Below are 19,230 nucleotides of genomic sequence, written 5' to 3' on the forward strand. Positions count from 1 at the left end.
TGATTAATGTATCTCTAATCTTCATTAATAATTAACACTTAGAAGAATTCCATATTAATAAATTTGGATAAGAAATGACTAAATTATAGAGCACACATCCAGGAAGAAGTTGCAAATCTTTACTGAGTCCTCATTGTTTGTATACCATCATATAGTTTGTCCTGATATGTCGGAGATAGATAGGAAATAACGGAAATTTATTCAGCAGAATTTTTTTTATTGATTCTAGTGTATAAAATGAATTGCATTTGGTGTCAGGGAATACAAAGGAACATAAGACACGGTCTTTATCTTTGCAGAATTTGTGATCTAGAGATGGGTGTGTAGAAGACAGATACATTAACAAGTAACTAGACTGTGGGATTTGATGGTAATAATAGTTAATATTTAGCACTTAATGAACATTTCAGTAGCTGTCCTAGTGGGGGTTTTTTTGTTTTTTTTTTGTGTGTGAGGAAGATCAGCCCTGAGCTAACATCCGTGCCAATCCTCCTCATTTTTTTCCCCCTTTTTCTCCCCAAAGCCCCAGTAGATAGTTGTGTCATAGTTGCACATCCTTCTAGTTGCTGTATGTGGGACGCAGCCTCAGCATGGCCGGACAAGCAGTGCGTCGGTGCGCGCCCGGGATCCGAACCCGGGCTGCCAGCAGCGGAGCGCACGCACTTAACCGCTAAGCCACGGGGCCAGCCCCCTGTCCTAGTGTTTTATGTGGCATTATATTATTTAATCATTACAACAACTCTATGCAGGAGACATTATTATTATCTCACTTTATAGCTGATAAACCCGAAACTCAGGAAGGTTAGGCAACTTCTTCAAGATCACATGCCTAGTGAATGGGTGGGTGGAGGAGCCAGTATGCAGACCTAAGCCCAAAGATCCTTAAAGGTCATACTCAGAAGGCAGTCAAAATAAATAAGGTACACCAAAGAAAACACTCTTCATTCAAACTTGGGTCAAGCAGATGTTATGGCACATTGGCTTGGCCAGGAATGATAAGTGTGAATAGAGATGAAGAAGATCTTTGCTTCTAGGACTGAGGCAGGTAGAGGAAACTAAAAGAGCCCTTGAGAAAATAGAGAAGAGCCATGCGTTGTCATCTGTGTAGGTGGTAGCATGAGTGGAACAGGGGTGGTGAAACTGAGAAAAGTGGTTGGAACCAGATACTGTTGGCCTTGAGCGTTACCTCAAAAAGTCTAGACATTCCTCATTAGGCAGAGAGGAGTCACTGAACAGTTGTGAACCAGATCAGAGCTGTATTTTAAGATTGATTTGGCAGCTACACATATAAAAGGAATTGGAGTCAGGAGTGGGAAGGAGAGGAACAGTTAGGAAACCACAAAATAGGGACTGCAAATGGCACTGGTAGTCTGAATTTGGGTTTCAATAATATGAGGGGAGAGGAAGAAACAGGGAGGCAGGACAGGATTTGGCATGCACTAGATGTGAGGAATATTTAAGGAGAGAGATCACAACGTCAAAAGTTGAAAAAAGCAAATATGTCGTCTAGAGTGCAGAGGAAGTACACATCCTTGAGCAGTAGAAGGGAGTTACACTGAGAAACGAGAGGAGGGGAGTTAGATGGGAATGGTGTAACTGGTGGAGCCTCTCGGGAACACGTGGTTAAATGCATGGATTTGCTTGTGTAGCAAACTAGCACTTCTCCTGGTGCAGAGCAGGGCTTGGGCGCTGTGTTGACCTACTGCCGTGTGGTGATGCCCACGTTTCTCAGATACTTGAGTTGAGCATGGATACCTTTAATAAATTCAGATAAAAATTGTGGCATTTAAAGTCTACGATTTTTATTTCTTAGGAATTGAAATGACTGAAGTAACCATGAGTTACTTTTTATTAGTAAAACAAATTATTGCATAATTTGTTATAAATATATAATAATTTTGTAAAGGAAATGTAAATTTTAAATTGTACTCTAATGTGTACACTTTCTTCCTAGTTTAGCATACTAATATAAAACAATAGAAATGCATGATTTAACACTCTCTTTTCTACTGAGGTGTTGTTTTTTACTTTATTTTGATTTTTTATTAATCAAATTGAAAAAATCTGGTGTTTCTAGCTTTCATATGAGTTTTTCTTTGTCTTTTCCTATTTTTTTAATAGATGATAATAATGAAGAAGAAGATGTTGACATGAAGGAAGATTCAGGTATTAAATTTATGATTTTATTCTTATAGCAGAGGCAGGGATCATTTTGTTGTTTGTGTACACTTCACATTTTTTCAAAGAAAGATAAAATATGGTTAATAAAATAGAAATGACAGTGCCGGCCTGGTGGCATAGTGGTTGAGTTCACACGCTCCGCTTCGGTGGCCCGGGGTTCGAGGGTTCGGATCCCGGGTGCAGACCTACACATTGCTCATCAAGCCACGATATGGTGGCATCCCACATACAAAATAGAGAAAGAGTGGCACAGATGTTAGCTCAGGGGCAATCTCCCTCACCAAACAAATAAATAAATAAAATAAAATAAAATAGAAATGTACGCTCAAGTTCATAAAATAAGGAAGTAGTTGTGCTAACTCTTATGGCTAATACAGTAACTATATTTAAGCATTAAACATGACTTTGAGCTTCCTGACAGCTAAGGTAAAAATGGAACATGACGTTGTAGTAATAGTTGTGTAACAAATCACCTCGAGAACTGAGAGGCTAAAACAGCCACTTGCTATGTTCATGTATTCTGTGGGTCAGGAATTCAGACAAAACACAGCCGGGGTGACTGGATCATCCTGCTCCACAGGTCTGAGGCCTCAGCAGGAAGACTCAACAGCTGGGGCCTGGAATCGTCTGAGGATTCGTTCGCTCACATGTCTGTCTGACGATTGATATCAGCTGTGAACTGAGACCTTAACTGGGGCAGTTTTCCAAAACACCTATACATGGCCTCTTTTTTTTTTTTTTTTTTTAAAGCCACAGAACTTTACTTCACATATTTATTTATTTTTTCCCCAAAACCCCAGCAGATAGTTGTATGTCATAGTTGCACATCCTTCTAGTTGCTGCATGTGGGATGCGGCCCCAGCATGACCGGAGAAGCAGTGCATTGGTGCGCGCCCGGGATGCGAACCCGGGCCGTCAGCAGCGGAGCGCGCGCACCCAACCGCTAAGCCACGGGGCCGGCCCTACATGGCCTCTTTATGTGGCCTGGGCTTCCTCACAGCATGGCAGCCAGGTTCCAAAGTGGTTTCTCTAGAGAAAGTGAGTAAGCCAGAGGGAGCTGTACTCTTTTTAAGACTCAGTCTCAGGGTCCCATAGCATCACTTCCACCAAAGTCTTTTCTTTGGAACAGTCACTCACAAGCCCACCCAGGCTCAGGGGAAGAGAAAATAGACTCAGTCTCCTGATGGGGAGTGGCAAGGTTCTGCAGAGCATATAGGACCTGAAATATTGCTGTGGCCATCTTTGGAAAACACACCTTGTACATATGATATATTGCTCTCATTATTAGAAATTAAGATGCATGCCAACTCCTCAAGAAAGACCAATGTTTGAGGAGGGAAATCTAGTGGCTAAAAGCATAGACTCTGGACTAAGGCAGCCACTCAATATGTGCTTGATCATGAATGTATGAATCAGTAGGCCTGAATTCAATCCTAGCTCCACCACATGTTGACTTTGGGCAAGAGTCTTTTCTCTGTGAGCCTCAGTTTACACCTCTGGGGACAATAACTTACCATACAGTCTTGTTTGGGGGCCTAAATGAGATATCATACCTAAAATGTTTCTTGGACCATAGTAAACACAATAAATGATTGCTTTTTTCTCTCTCATTCTAACAGATACTGGAAAGGTATAGGACTTAATTCTATGGTATAAGAGCTCTGTGTCTCCATTTTGTCAATCACACTTCTAAGGAATGATATGGGGCCAGGTTTCAACACTGAAATAGATATGCTAGAGGTCCTAATTTTGTGTAATCTCCTCTTTGATGCCAGAACTCCCTACAAATCACTGACAACCTCAATCTGAGCATCTCCATTAACAGGAATCTTTAAGTTCTGAGGAAAACAATCTCGTTAAGCAAGGTTTGGTTAAAATTGTCCTTCTCCTTGTTAAGTTAAATCTGTCTCCCTCTCCTGACCACCGCTATCTTCATGGAGAAATAACGCAAGTTCCTTTTCTTCATAACAGTTCATTGGAACAATGATCATAGTTTCTATCTACTCTTCTCCAGTCTGCACATGTCTGATTCCTAAGGTTCCCTTGATCTCCCAGGGCAATGGATTCAGAGGGGATGAGAAGTAGAGGGAGGATCTAAAAGTTAGGAACAGGAATGAACGAGGTGGAAGAGGGACTGTGACAGCAGCTGTCAGTTCCCTACCTGTGTCCCCTTGGCACTCACTGTTGTTTTACAAGACCAACAGCTTTATAAGGAAAGTTCTTGTGACTCTCAGCTGAGTCCTTTTCACTGATCCTGAAAGCACACTCAGAGTACCAGGGAATTAATTTCTGTGGAGCAGCCTTCAATGAATGATGGACAAGAATTGATCAATACCCCTGCAGGACACATCTAAGGCACGTTCTATTCCAACACTGTCCAATAGAAATACAATGTGAGCCTCAAATGTGAGCCTCATGTATAATTTCAGATTTTCTAGTAGTCACATTGAAAAAAGGAAAAAGAAAAAATGAAATTAATTTAATAATATTTTAGGTCACATAATATATCTAAAATATTATGATTTAAACATATAATCAATATAAAAATTATATTAGTTGGATATTTTATATTCTTTTTTTTCCATGCTAAGTTTTTGAAATTTGTGTATATTTTACATTCACATCTCAGTTTAGGAATACATATCCTAGCCACATTTCAAGTACTCATTGGCAATATGTGGTATTGAACAGCAAGATTCTATATCATCACCCAGAGGTTCCCAGTAGAATTGAGTCCTGATTGTCCACAGGGGTACTTGGTCATTAACACCCAGTATTGTCTGCCTTCCTTTTCTCATTTCCCTACTCTCCTCTGGCTCTTCCTGGGATAATCTCTGAAATTAAGTGCTTGCACTCAAACCCTTGCCTCAGTGTCTGCTTCTGAGAGAATCTAGCCTAAGACAAGGACTCTGCTTGCCTTTTGTAAAGCATAAAGCCCAAGGTAAAATTTCAATTAAAATGTCAATATCTACACATACGTAGAATGTAGAATGTGTTTTTCTTTAAAAGAACCGTATGTTGAAAAAAGCCTTTAAGTGATCACCCTGTCTTGGATTAAATTCCATGAATTTAATGTTAATGTTTGCTGTTCTCATTTATCCTGCTCATGTGAAGTATCCTTGGAATATCCTTCAGCTGTGGGGAGTACTGCCCTTTCAACCAGCCAGTTTAAGGACTTTATCTTGCTAACGATTATTTGCCTAGCTGCCGTTAAGTACATATTTCTAGGCAAAGGGAGTTGACTTCTTAATGAGATGCAGCTAGCTATTCAAACTACTGAGTGATTTTAAGGAAATCATTATTAATGCTAATGCAGAGCCCACCAGGCTGGAGTCAGCATTTGAGGTTTGGGGGCATAAATTGGATCATCATTTCTGATTTTAGTCCCACCAGGTTTCCTGGGGGTTTTGTCTCCAGCAGCTGGACGCAGCTGTGAAAGTCACACTCAATGCCGCAAGAACGCTAAGTCATGCAGGCAGAATGGGCTTGGGGAGCTGCTCTCCATTTCCTAATCTCTGAGTGCTGAAATCATGGGGGACTTCTGTGCAGGATAGTTCCATGATGTGCCAGCTGGCCTTGCCAGACATTGGTGAGCAAGCTGGCTTCAGTTCAGATCTCACACTTGGGCATGTTGGTCTCCAAGATGAGTCTGAACCAGCCTCCCAAGACTGTTAACTCCTGCCTTCCCTCTGCCCTGCATCACCTCTTCTTCTCATGCAAGTAGAAATGTTGGAGGGATTTTTAAGAATGCAGTTGACACTAGTGAAGGACTACGTGAGCGAATCAACCGGCCAAGAAATGCTAGTGAATGATAGTGAATAATAATTTGAGGTGCTGGTAAACTGACTCTAGGGTGGGGGAAAACCCGATTTGAAGAATTTGAAGATTTCTTTGGTGTAAATACACCTACCATTGTATTGTTCAAGTTACCAAACACGAGGTCAAAGGATGCAGGAGTTGGGGAGAAATGGGTACAATCAGCTGGTGCGAGCTGGCTCAAGTCATCCTCAGCACACCTCTGCTGAGCCAGACTTTAACTGAGCTTGTATCTTGTGCCAATCAGTCAACATACATGAGCTCATTTAAGACATGTAACAACTCTAGGAGGCAGGGACTGTTATTATCTAAGACTTAAGAGGGAGTAAATAGCAGAGCCAGAATTTGCATCCAGGTTTGTCTGACCCCAAAGCTTATGTTCTTAACTCTTGAGCTCCTGTCTCTAGACTCTAATAGTAGTAGAAGCAGGAGCATCTCAATGATGTCAGACAAAGTCATCTTCAATGTTAGGCTCTGCCTCCATGGGAGGTGGTATAAAGAGGCTTAAATGTCTAGAATTCCTTTTAAGTCCTTTAATCAGTTTCTTTAATCCTAGTATAGTAAATGTTTCCTCATGTTCTTCCATTTCCAAGACCATGCAGTGCTGAAATGGGCCCAACCTGAGCCAGCAGGGACAGAAAATCAGTAGCCACCTATGGCAGTCTAGCCACATCAGAGCCAGGAGCACAACTGAGTTCCTTAGGAGGGAAAGCCATGCTCATGGCCAAGCTCCAGGATTCCACCCTCTGCCAGAAACAGAAGCAACACAGATAATAAGATACACTGTCAATGAGAAGCATGGGGTACTTTTGAAGAATGTTCCTTTAGCTTCCCCAGGCCGAGAGAGGGAGTTGTTCCTGCTGAATCACAAGTAGAAACCTGGGCACAGAAGCCGTATGTATCAGTGACTTTCATTTGAGTGCCTCCAAAACACCTTACCCCATGGGTGTTATAAAATGATAAAATGATACTATACTTATGTCATAGATGACTGTTCATGATTAACATGTATCCATGCCTCCTGACTACCCAAAGAATGCCTACAACTTATTAAAAAATGAAGTACTAATATGTTTTGGGTGCTTAAATATCTCAAAATGTGGGCAAATAGATGTTTTTTAAATCTCACCCATTTCTCAAGAATTCCTATTCAGGTGGGAAACCAAGAATTAAGAATTTATTTCTCAACTTGATTCTCAAAAACTCACTTTCAGGAAATGCTGGCTTGGAGTTGAATTCCCAGCAATGGAAACTCCCCTCTTTGTTCCGGTTGCAGACGATGCATTTCAGGGGCACGGAAGGGTTAGAGTCTTCTCCGAGTGAGACTGTAAATGTTGCTTTGCCCATTTGTAAATCCCTTTGAGCCCAGCATCTATGCTCAGTGAGCTGTTCCAAGCATCTCATTTCTGTTTTTGCTGAACCCATTCTGAAGGGTCAACATCCATCTCACTCACACCTGGTGACTGAAGTTTGGGGCAGTTGCTAATGTAGTCATTGGCAACATTTTTCACTCTGGCCATGGTAATAACCTTAGATGGGACTGACTTGCAACTACAAAAAACCAACCTCATGCCCAAAAACCCTTGTAGTCCATAATGCCAAAATTTTTAATAGCACATCTCTATCAAATGCATTTTTGTTCTGTTCCTTTTTTAATAAATGGGAAAAGAAAAATGAAACGCCATAGTTCTGTAGTGTAATTTTAGAATCCTAGCATAAGGCAACAGCTGCTAAGAGAATGAGAGGTAGGCATGCGCCCCATTATATGTTGGCCTTAAATAAAGGGCTGGGTGAAGGGGAAGTAAAATAGAATTTGAAATGAAACTTCTAGGCACCAGAGACACAAGAGAGATTAGGAAAGACAAAGGCCCTTTTCTCATGGAACTTACATTCTCAGGGGGTGGAGTGGAGAAGGGTGATATACAATAAATAAATAAACAAGAGAACAGGATAATTTCAGATACAACAAGTGATGTGTTTGAGAGACACTTCCCTTGCAGAGACCCTTCAGATTAGGTGGTCAGGGAAGCCCTTTCATGAGAGTTGAATTGATCTGAGATTCAAAAGGTGAGAAGGAGGTAGATATATGAATATATGTTTTGGGGAAAGAAGAACAGAAGGTGCAAAAGTCCTGAGGCAGAAGCCAGCCTAGCAATGATTGAAGAATACAAAGGGAGCCAATATATCTGAAGCTAAAGAACAAGTGGGAGATGAGGCTACAGCTATAGGTGGAGCCCAAGAGACACGTTCTCCTGGGCTGTGGAATTGGCTTTGGATCTTATTCCAAGAGCAGTCATTTTTAAACAGGCTAGCAATACGATCTGTTTTATGTTTCAAAAGATAACTCTGGCTGCTACATGGAGGATAGGTTGTAGAGAGATTAGAAAATTAGAAGATAGAATTTAGAAGGTTATTGTAGTAACCCAGGGAAGAGATGCTGCTGGTTTGGACTAGGATGATGATTGCAAAGGATAAGCACAGTGGATAAATATGGGATATATTTTGGAGAAGAGCTGCTAAGACTTACGATAGGACTTATGATTGCTTCACTGGAAAAGTAAAAGAAGAGAAATATGAAGGATGATATCTCAGTTTTCAGTTTAAATTCCTGGGTAGATAGTAAGACCTTGAGATGTGGAATACTACGGAAAGAAGAGATTTGCAGACGTCAGGAGTATTGTTCTGGCTGTGTTGTTTGAAATACCTAATGGGATTATTTACAAAATTTGAAACGCCTGATGGTTACTGAATGAAGGGAAATCATTAGGGCTAGGAAGAGTGGGGCACAGTTAAATCCCAGCCCTGAAGGGACAACAGGGAGGTGGCAGTTACAGAACCCAGGAGACAGAGAGGGCCATATGGAAAAGGCTATCTGATAGGAGCTCTGACCTTAGATTGAGGGATACCACCAGCCCACGAAGACTACCGGTAGGAAATAAATACCCTGAGTTTCCCATTGGCTGAATCTACTAGGAAGCCAGAGAGCCAGGGAGTTCATTGGTGAAATCCAATGACAGCAGCCTCCCAGAGCACAGAAGTGGGGGGTGGAAGAGTGAAGTGTGGACACTGGGTCTGGAGGGGCAGAAGACACCCAGTCCAAATGCAAAACAAGGTGCCACATAGACAGTTAAAAACATAAGCCTTGAGCTCAGTAGAGAGACCAGGACTGGAGATATAAATTAATGCCTAACAAAGTATCCTGTATCAGAATGGGATCAATTTAGAAATATGTTTCCTAAAACTGTCTTCAGAATTTAATTTATTAGCCACCTTGGATAGACTTGTGGGGAGGGACACTCAGAAAAGTGAGAAGCACAATAATTTAACTGGGAGCATACAGATGTTGTTTAGAATCTGGATTTCCAAAGAAGTCTGTTAAATAGAAGGAGGATAATTTCAAGCCCTATCCCACCCCCCAAAAATGAGATGACATTGTAGCTCATCTAGCCCTATTTTGAGGATGAAATTGCACAATGACACCTGTGCAATTAATCCACAAAGTTTTAAATCAAACTCTCCTGGAGAAAAAAAATAATAATTTGAGGTTGCCTTATGGGGAATTTTTTAATTTAAAAAATAGTACTTAAGATTTCACCTTTGTGTGCATCATTAATGATGGCAACAACAACAAAAAAAAAAACGTTTAAACTTTAAGTCTATGTTCATTGGAGAATCACAGGTCCTTGCCAAAATTTAGGTTGGCCGTGATGACAGATGAATCTGCATGAATCTTCACTGTATGTGTGTGTTTACTAAGAAGAAAACATCTCTATACTTCAACATAATTTTGAACCCTACTGGTAAATATTTAAATAAGAATGTGTTAAATTTTTGTGCTTCCAGAGGGGTTAGAGCCAAAAGGTTTCTCTCCACCCCACAAGAAAAGCAAAGCAAAGAAGCCAGAATGTTCAAAAGACTCTAGTGAGGGTAAGTCCTGTTCCTTCTTTCTTTAAAACCTTATGGCATGAAAAGAAACTTCTACTTAATCTTTAAATTATGTGTATGCACTCATATTCAGATATTTCTAAGAGTTCAAAAATCATGGACGGTTTCTTTATCCTTTCCTAATATGTTTACTATCTTCTGAAAGTGAGGACAAAAAATCAGATTTAGGTTTAATTTGTTATGGTAAAAATCAAATTTAAAAAATCGTTTTCTTGGTGTGATGTATTTTCCATTTCTGCAAAGTGTAAAGTTGTGGGTAGCGCTTACAAGTTAGGTGTTCTGAAGTCACGGAAGGGTGAAGGTCAACATCTATGCATGATGAGCGGTGCCATAGCTATTGCTTATTGGTGTAATTTATTTTTCTCGTGAATACATTCTGAGTCCAGAATCAACCCTCAGCAATTGAGATTGGAAATGTTTACTGTCTTTAGTGTTCTCTTCCACTTTCTAGAAGTCAGTGTATCTTTGCATTTATGCACTGAATAAGCAGGCCCAATTGGGCTCAGTTTTATGAAGAAATGACCACCGTCTCTCTTTCCTTACAACACTAGCACCATTTACAAGACACCCCAATTTTTCTTTTAAAATGTAGATTAGGTGTTTTTTTAAGTGAGCCTCTAATCTAAAAGTATGCAAAAACTTCTAAGAGGGAAACATATTTATGCCTACTACTTTCTTTTTTGGAGCCCCACTTCATCCACTGTGAAAGGGAGAGTATAATAATACTGACGGCGTCAGCTTGGGTCTTTCTGAAAGAAGATGCCAAGATGAAGTAGAAGTGCAGGAAATTTATAGGGGACAAGCCCGTGAAGGAGAAGGGGGGCAGGAGCGAGAGAAGGAGCAGGAGCAGGTGAAGGGAGAGAAGGCAGGAAGGAAGATGAGCCAGGAAGAGCCTCAGGCTGCAGTGCTGCAGTCTGGCTTTGAGAAAGTCCGGAGAGGTCAAGAGCAAGGACAGGCCATTAGAGGAGGCCTGAATTGGGCAGGAATGGACGGGCTCTAGGATCCCCTTCCCCTGCTCGCTCACTGGCTATGAGCAGCTTGGGAAGAAAGTGGCCTCGACATGAATATAGTGCTGCAGTGGATCCCCAAAATGTGGCTGCTGGATGCTGGCAGCAAACTTCCCTCCCAGAAGCAGGTTCTCTCTTGAAGGGAGATCTTGAGCAGCTCACTTCCATGATTGCACAGCATCTGTATCAGTGTGGGGGTGCTAAATGATAAGCAATTACACTGCCTTCACCCTCATTCCGGTTCAGAACCAATTGAGAAGGCAAAGCAATAAGAAAGTTTAAAATCAAAAACATTAACATCATCACTAATGATGTTAGACCAGAGCATCTGGTTGCCCTGCTCCCAGATGGGCTTCCTAATGCTGGATTTCACTCCTGAATATGAAAGACTTAACCCCTGTCCCCTCAGGAACAAGAACCTGTGTCCTTGGTATCCTTGGCTGCCTGGACAGAGGCTGCCCTGGTGTGCTTATTATATGGAGAACAGATCAAGACACGCCCTCTCTGAAGGTAGATCTGAGAGAGACTCAAGATGGTGCTGTTTCTTCTCCCAGGCTCGCCATAAGTGAGGGGATGTGGAGAAGGGCAAGGCAGTTAATGTCTCTGTCCTTTGAGTGAGGAGCAAGGAATAAACATTTCTGACTAACAGTAAACAATAGAAACAGTATGTATAAAGTGCCTAGCACAAGTCTGGCCTTCCATTAGTGATGGCTATTGTAATTACTATTATAATCGAGACCGTGATAGGTTACACACTGTCCTAATTCATTGAAATGTGCTTGAAAGTGTAGAATCATTCGAAGAACACTTAGAACCATGGAGAAAGCTAGCAGCTCTGACTGGTCCAAGGTGGTAAGCTTTGTCAGTATCTGATTGGGAGAGTAACCAGGGCTTCCATCTCCTACTATAATTAGGTCATTTCTTGGACAATCTCTTAAGGCCATCATTAGGAAATGGACTAGGGAGAGAACAACAACTGCCTTTTCCCTGGAGAGGCTCTATCTCACTGAATGGTTCCCATCAAAGGAACGACCTACGTCAAGCCTTGTTTTCCAGAGCCTGACTCTGTTGTTGTTTCCAGGTGTCACGTGGTAGGCCATAAACCACAGCAGTTCTGTCAACTTTAATTAACAGGGGAATTCCTCCAAGTTATTCCTTCAAGTGTGTGAAAACTTCTTCTGCATCTTAAATAATTTACTTTGTTTAGGAACGTCATTCCGTAATCCTAATATGACTAAATAATATGGCTTCACCTTGTCCAAAGCTATGGTCTCAGAATCTACTCTGAGTCACAAAAATGCCATCACTGTGGACTTGTTGCCAGGGACATTTAGTCTGTGGCATCATGGTCAAATGTAAATATTAGTCACTTTACAGAAACATGGGAATGGTGCATTTGTTCCTAAGATGTCTTCAAAGACAAAAAAGTGAAAATTGCTGGGAAAGGAGTGAAAGGGAGCGTGATCTGACATGCCAGTGGTAGATGATTCCATGAGAGGGCAGTCATTATTTATCAATGTTTCTATTTTAACAAAATAAACTATGTCCTGAATTCAAGTGTTGTACTGTCGCGTATGCTTCACTTCTTTTCATGACTCAAAGAGTTACAATCATTCTTTCCTACTGGATATGCAAATAGAATATTGTATCACTGGGTAGAGGGGTAATGTGGATCCTGACCCTTCTGTGTAGTTTTCCCGTTTTAGAGTTATCAATCCTTTTCCAACTTGATTGTCTCTCTAATATTTTTTTATTAAGAGAAGCTTCTGGTATTTTTATTTATAGATCACTCAGCTTAACTCCCCATCACTTGGCCTCATCTCCCTGCTCTCTTACCTTTGAGTCCCCTGCCTTGCTTCCAGGCCTCACGGGTACTACTGATTACCTCAGCTTGTATTATTACCTTATAATATACGTTCTCAGACAGGATCATAGAAAGTGGAATTGGAACACAAACTTGCCTAGATTTTCCAGCATATATAACCATAAGAACCATATTTCGATCCAGAGGAAGAATTTTATGAGCATATGGTCAAATTTTCTCACTCTAAAGAACTGTTTTTAAAGCAAATGCTTCAACTTGCCCAAGTCCATGCAGTTTTTTAATATCAGAATCTCTTTTTTTTCCTGGAAACAATGCAGCTTCTCTGTTCATTTTCCCTTTCTCTTCTATGTAAATTAGAACTAGTTTTGTTGAAGGAGGAAATGTTGCCATCATTACTGAAAGCATTATTGATTGAATAATGCTTATTGAATAATTATTATTTCAATTGATTAAAAGCATTACTACTTTAGTAAATGTTCTATTCAAGTATTAAACATCAAAATAAAAACTCAAACCATTTCCAAATGTGTTTATTTGCAATTTTTTATACTGTAGACTTTTGGATGTAGAGTTTTGTTTTCATTATTTTGATTGAACTTTCATGGACCACAGTATATTTTGATTTAGCCCACTCCAACACTATGCCAACAATGAAATGATTAGTAATTTCAGACCACTAATTGATTGGCTGGCATCTGATATAAATGATAATGCTATCTATGAACCAGCAAATCATAGGCAGAATTATTTGCAAGAAGCCTGATTGATACCAATTGCAGCAATTCCAACTCACAATAATTTAGACCAGTTTTTTTCTTACAAAAAAATTAATTGAAAGAATATCGTTAGAGAAAACTTAGAACTTTTAATAAAACATGTTTTTCTCACACTCTTTCCTCCATCCTTCCCAAGTAAATCCTCTAGAAGTTCCTTTAGTGAAAGTCTCTCAAGCTTCGTTTGTCTGAAAATGTTATTATTTTGCTTTTTTTTTTTTAAAGGCAGTTTTGCTGGGTAAAAATTTGAGGTTGATAGTTATTTTCTCACAACATTTTAAAGATATTTTGCCACAGTTTTATCAGTTCTGTGGTTGTTAAAAAGTACTTTCTCTATCTAATTATTGTTTCTTTTTAGGTTATCTGTCGTTTCTTTCTGGCTGCATTGATAATCTATTCTTTATTTTTGGTGTTCCTTGGTTTTATCATGATGAGCCTTTGTGTGGATTTCTCTTTATCCTTCTTAGGATTTGATATGGTTCTTGGATATGGAAATGGACATCTTTCCTTAGTTCTGAAAATTTTTCACCTATTACCTCACTAAATATTAATTCTTCACTACCTTCTTTTCTTTCTTTCTCTGTCCTTCACGATTCTTAACCTACATTGCATTTTTTGTCTGTGTCTCTGTCTCTCTTTGATGATTTCTGGTTATTTTTTTCCAGTCTATCATTCAATTTGCTAATTTTCTGTTCAACTTTATTTAATCTGATGTTTATCTCTTTGCTGAGTTTCTCATTTCAATTATTATAGTTTTCATTTTTATAAGTTTTATTTGGTTCTTTTTTCAAATATACCTGGTCATTCTTTATTTAATTAACACATACAATATCTTTTTAAATAATCTGTTTCTGAAATTTCAATATCTCCAGTCTGTGCATCAAATTCTGCAGACTCGTGCTTGTGATTATTTCCTTGTATATTTTGTCTTTTTTATTGCCATAGTCCTTGGATTTTTATTTGTGGGAATTTTCTGAAGTTGGATTAAGAGCTTATTTATTTACATTTTGTTTTCTGAGATACCTCAAGATACTACCAATTTAGGAATACCTTACACTACATCTTTGGCTTAGAGTTTTATTTTTTGTTTTATTTTGTTTTGTTTGCTATTTGTCCTTAAGCCAATCTTAGTGCATGTATAAGATTAGAAAATCTCAACAGAGACTTTCTTCTTCCTTTTTTCCTCTCCAACCAATGCTAAAACAGAGCCAGCCCCCTATATTCAGATAGTCTCACTATATTCAGGACCAAAGCACCAGCCCCTCTGTGCCTCACATGTGTGGCTCATTCAAACCCAAACTCTAGCTAGTGATTCTCAAAGAGTATTCTTGTATCTGCATCACCAACATCACCTGGGAACTTATTAGAACTACACATTCTAGGGCCTCATCCCAGACCTACTAAATCAGAAATTCTGAGGTGGGGCCCAGGTGTTTTTAAAAGCCCTTCACGTATTCAAATACATGCTCAAGTTTGAGAACCACTCTTCTTGAGTCTAGACCATCTGGGATGGGCAAATGCCTCAAAGCAAACAATGATTTCAGTGCTTGATTGCAAATCTTGATTCGATCTCCTTCATAATTTCTGGCTTCTAAAAAGTTCGCTTACAAAAACACTAGCTCAGCCATATATTCAAGAATCAGATAGATAGTTTGATAGATAAATAGATTGATAGATTGATAGATTGGTAGATAGATGATAGATAGACTATAGGTAGATAGGAAGAATACATAAATGATTGGTAGACGGGACATACCTACAAATACACATGTAAAAATGCATATATACTTACCTATATATGTATATACATACATGCATACATATAAAACAAAGTCTAGAAAGATATAAATCAAATTTACCTCAGGAATTATCTTGGAGGAATGGAGAAGGGACAGGGGCAAATTTTGGAGAGTTTAAAATTCAACTTTCTAAATTTATGTATAATTGAATTATATATATATAGCAAGAATTATTTTATATTTATAAAACAGAAACAAACATGTTTTCATTAAGAAACTAAAGAGATTTTATGCTTCTAAAATGTAGTAACAAGTTTAGAACAGTAATTTTCTCCACACATTCATCTCCAAAGCCTTCAGTGGCTTTGGTAATGAATTTTTCCATCATTACAGAAAGCACTAGCACTTCGACTCTTGCTCTACACTTGCCTCTACACGGAATATTCAACAAGCCGACATGGGATGCTCATTCTTCACGAAGCAGAGCCCTTGCCATGCGAAATCAAACAGCCCTATACTGCACTTTAAAATATTAATGATGTCCTTTGTCAGATAAAATTATATGTAGAAACATTTCGGGAACTAGAACGCACTATATAAGTTTGAAGGATCTAATGTTGCTGTTAGAGGTATTATTATTATTGTTTTTACTAAAATAAATTTTTCTGAATGCATGAACCATTGGTAGAATGCTCTTTGTATTTCCTCAGAGGCAGAATTTTCTCTCTGCCCTATTATTTTTCTCTGCGTATTAAAGTATCATGTGACATCCTGTTGTGTGAGTAGCTGGGCAGAAGGGACATTCTATCTTTCAGAATGCCATGCAGCAGTTCATGCATTATATTCATAAGCATGATCTTTAATTTAATTTTTTTGACAAGTGCAGTGAAGGATAAAATCAGGCAGTCATAATTTTGACTTTGCCATCACTCAAACAAGCTTAGTGATTGACCAGTTTAAAAAAAAAAAAAAAATCAGGAATGAGGAAAAGCATCTTTCTCATGAAGAAAAGTTTTGTTTTATACTCTAGACCTTAAAATAGCAAGAATTTAAGCGAAATGTAAATTTCCATGGTGAAAATAAGAATACAATAAAAGCCTATGCCACCGTCTTGCTTTAATTATACTCTTTATGTTCTGCTTGATTCAGGGCCATTCTGAGCTAACCCCCTGCCGCAAATTACCAGAAGGACTCAACAGTCTATTTCATGTTTAGTCACGCTCTCCACATTTACCCATTACACAGAGCGTGTGGTTATGACCAGGGAGTCCTATTTCAGAGTCAGCTCTAGGATTTTAAATGGGGCTTAGAGAATGTGAGTATTGAGACATTTTCCACAGTGAGAAGGGCTGAACATAGCTGGACAGAGTAACCATAAGTCCTGTGTGACCCAGAATGATCCCTGTTTATGCCTCTTGTCCTTGGCATATCATTAGCAATGTTCCCTTTTGCTCTTGGAGATGTCCTGGCTTGGGTGATAACATATACAGAATCCTCCACCCACAGAGAAAGAGTTCAGCATGAGTGTGGACAGAGCTCTTGATTGTCCAAGTTCTGCTTCCTACTTGGGCAGTTTTTCTAACCTAAAAGTCAGAGTCCTCATATTAAATGAAGGGAAAAAACCTACCTTATGGGACTGCGAGGAGATTTAAACAAGATGGTATGGAAACCACCTGGCACAGTCTCTGAACACAAGAGCCAGTCAGTCAAAGTTGAATTCAAATTTGAATTTCAAAGTTGAATTTGAAACAGGAAGAGCTCCCTCCCACCAAAATCTCACCTACCTTGTTTGTTTAATTTTTTTTTATTTATTTTTGGTGAGGAAGATTAGCCCTGAGCTAACATCTCTTGCCAATCCTCTTTTTGCTGAGGAAGCTTGGCCCTGGGCTAACATCCATGCCCATCTTCCTCTACTTTATATATGGCACACCTGCCACAGCATGGCTTGATGAGCAGTGCATAGATCCACCCCGGGGATCCGAACCTGCGAACCCCAGGCAGCCGAAGCAGAGCACGCTAACTTAACCACTACGCCACTGGGCCGGCCCCACTTACCTTGTTTATTAATACATGAAATTCCTTTAAAGATGAATGAAATAGTTTTGCAAATGGAGATAAGATTTAAAATGCATTGACTGAATCTCATATCTTGCTAGGTTTTTTTCTCTTCTCTCCTCTCCCTCAGGTTCACTCAGCTCTCTGCCCCCGCTCAACCACATTAACTCCTGTCCCAAATGGACTTTCTCCCAGTCTGTCTTCTTCCTGATCTCAATTCTCCTTATCTTCAAGTTTGGCTTCCCAAGAAACTAATCTACCCCCAATATTTACACAACCTCCCTGCTCCATCATTCCTCAACCTCTGCTTACTGCCGCTGAAACTTCATGGCGGGTACCAGTTTAGGTCAGGGGCATGAGGAAAGAGGTGGACTCCGGTTATTGGACATTGGTTTAGACCTGCCGCTGAGACATTCATTGTCCAGCCCCCATGGTCTGTTGAAGTTTGGTGACTCTGCTATTTTTGTAAGAGGCTGGGAACAAATATCTCTCTTCTAAGGCTGGGTCTTGTTTCAACTGCCTGTGGTCTTGTTCTCCTGGATGAGTGTTTCTACAACTGTGGCTGATGGAACCCCATGGGGAGTCCCCAAAGCCCATTGGATCTGCAAGGTCAAAATGAATTGCACATGAGCTGTGCTTTCAGAAGTCTCCATTCACATGGAATACGGTGCAAATGGCATCCCCTGGAGATGTGCAAAGTAGTGATGTCACAGAGATACCCCACAGTGCCCTTCCTCCACCACATCAACATAGCTCCCCACCACCCAGAAACAACTTTTCTAAGCATTCAGTCCACATACTTTTGTTAAGTATCTACTATTTGACAGTATAGGCACTGAAGAAACACACACACACACACAGAGACATACACACACACACACACAAACCCTTCTTTCTTGGAGCTTATATTCTAGGGTGTGTGTGGGGGGCAGTTGATAGATTTTAAAATATTAAATAAAATATATAGTAAGTCAGACGGTGGCATATGCAGTATTGATTATCTATTGCTGCCTGAAATTTTTTCCCAAAACTTAGCAGCTTAAAGCAATAATAACATTTATTATCTCAGACTTTCTGTGGGTCAAGAATTTGAGAGTGGCTTACCTTGATGGTTCTGGGTCAGACTATCCCATGATAGTGTGTATGACATTCTAGGTCATTAAAGTCTATGTCGGCAAAGAGTGTGGCTTCCACCTGGCTGTCTCTTAGACCACTTGTTCTTGTCTGAGGTAAGGCAGCTGCTATGTTCTGAGGACACTCCAGCAGCACTGTGGAAAGGGCTACGTGGCCAGGAATTGACGCCTCCTGCCATCAGCAAGCACCAATCTACAAGTCTTTTGAGTGAGCCATCCTGGATGGAATCATCCTCCAGCCCCAGGCAAGCCTTCAGTTGACTGCAGATATGGCTGACATCTTGACAGCAAATTCATGAGAGCCCCCAAGCCTGGTGCCATGCAGAAAAACCAAGCAGGGAGGAGGAGATGGGGGATGCCCATGTGTATATAAGTTGGTGGTGGGGGGAGACTTGAGAGAGAGATGGGTTAAAGTTTCAAATATGCTGGACCTTACTGAGTATTAGGTTGATATTTGAAAAGAAACTTGAAGAACATAAAAAAGTAAGCTGAGCAGCTATCTGGGAAAAGAGTGTTCCAATAAAGGAAACAGCAAGTACCAAAGCCATAATGAGAAAGAGGTCTGGCTTGTCCTAAGAAAAGCAAGGCCAATGTGAGTAACTGGAGAGGTCACTGGGGGCTGATCCCGTAGTGGAGAGGGTCTCCCACTTGAGTGTGCATCAGAATCGCCTCAGGGCATGTTAAACCCAGTCTCTGATTCAGGAGGTCTGAAGTGCCCAAGAATTTGCATTTCTAATAATTCCCCAGGTGATGCTG

General features: G+C 40.1%; 1 protein-coding gene across 1 annotated transcript in view; it reads left to right on the forward strand.

The window, feature by feature from the left end:
• LOC101401682 (ADP-ribose glycohydrolase MACROD2) overlaps window positions 1-19,230 on the forward strand; it is a 776,405-nt gene that overhangs the window by 618,564 nt on the left and 138,611 nt on the right. Inside the window, exons 5-6 of the mRNA XM_087445636.1 lie at window positions 2,122-2,166; window positions 9,841-9,924. Of these exons, the coding sequence (XP_087301762.1) occupies window positions 2,122-2,166; window positions 9,841-9,924 (129 nt within the window). The remainder of the gene's footprint in view (window positions 1-2,121; window positions 2,167-9,840; window positions 9,925-19,230) is intronic.

This window comes from Ceratotherium simum, chromosome 21, assembly GCF_057802395.1.
Source record: "Ceratotherium simum simum isolate JZ-2026a chromosome 21, ASM5780239v1, whole genome shotgun sequence".
NCBI lineage: Eukaryota > Metazoa > Chordata > Mammalia > Perissodactyla > Rhinocerotidae > Ceratotherium > Ceratotherium simum.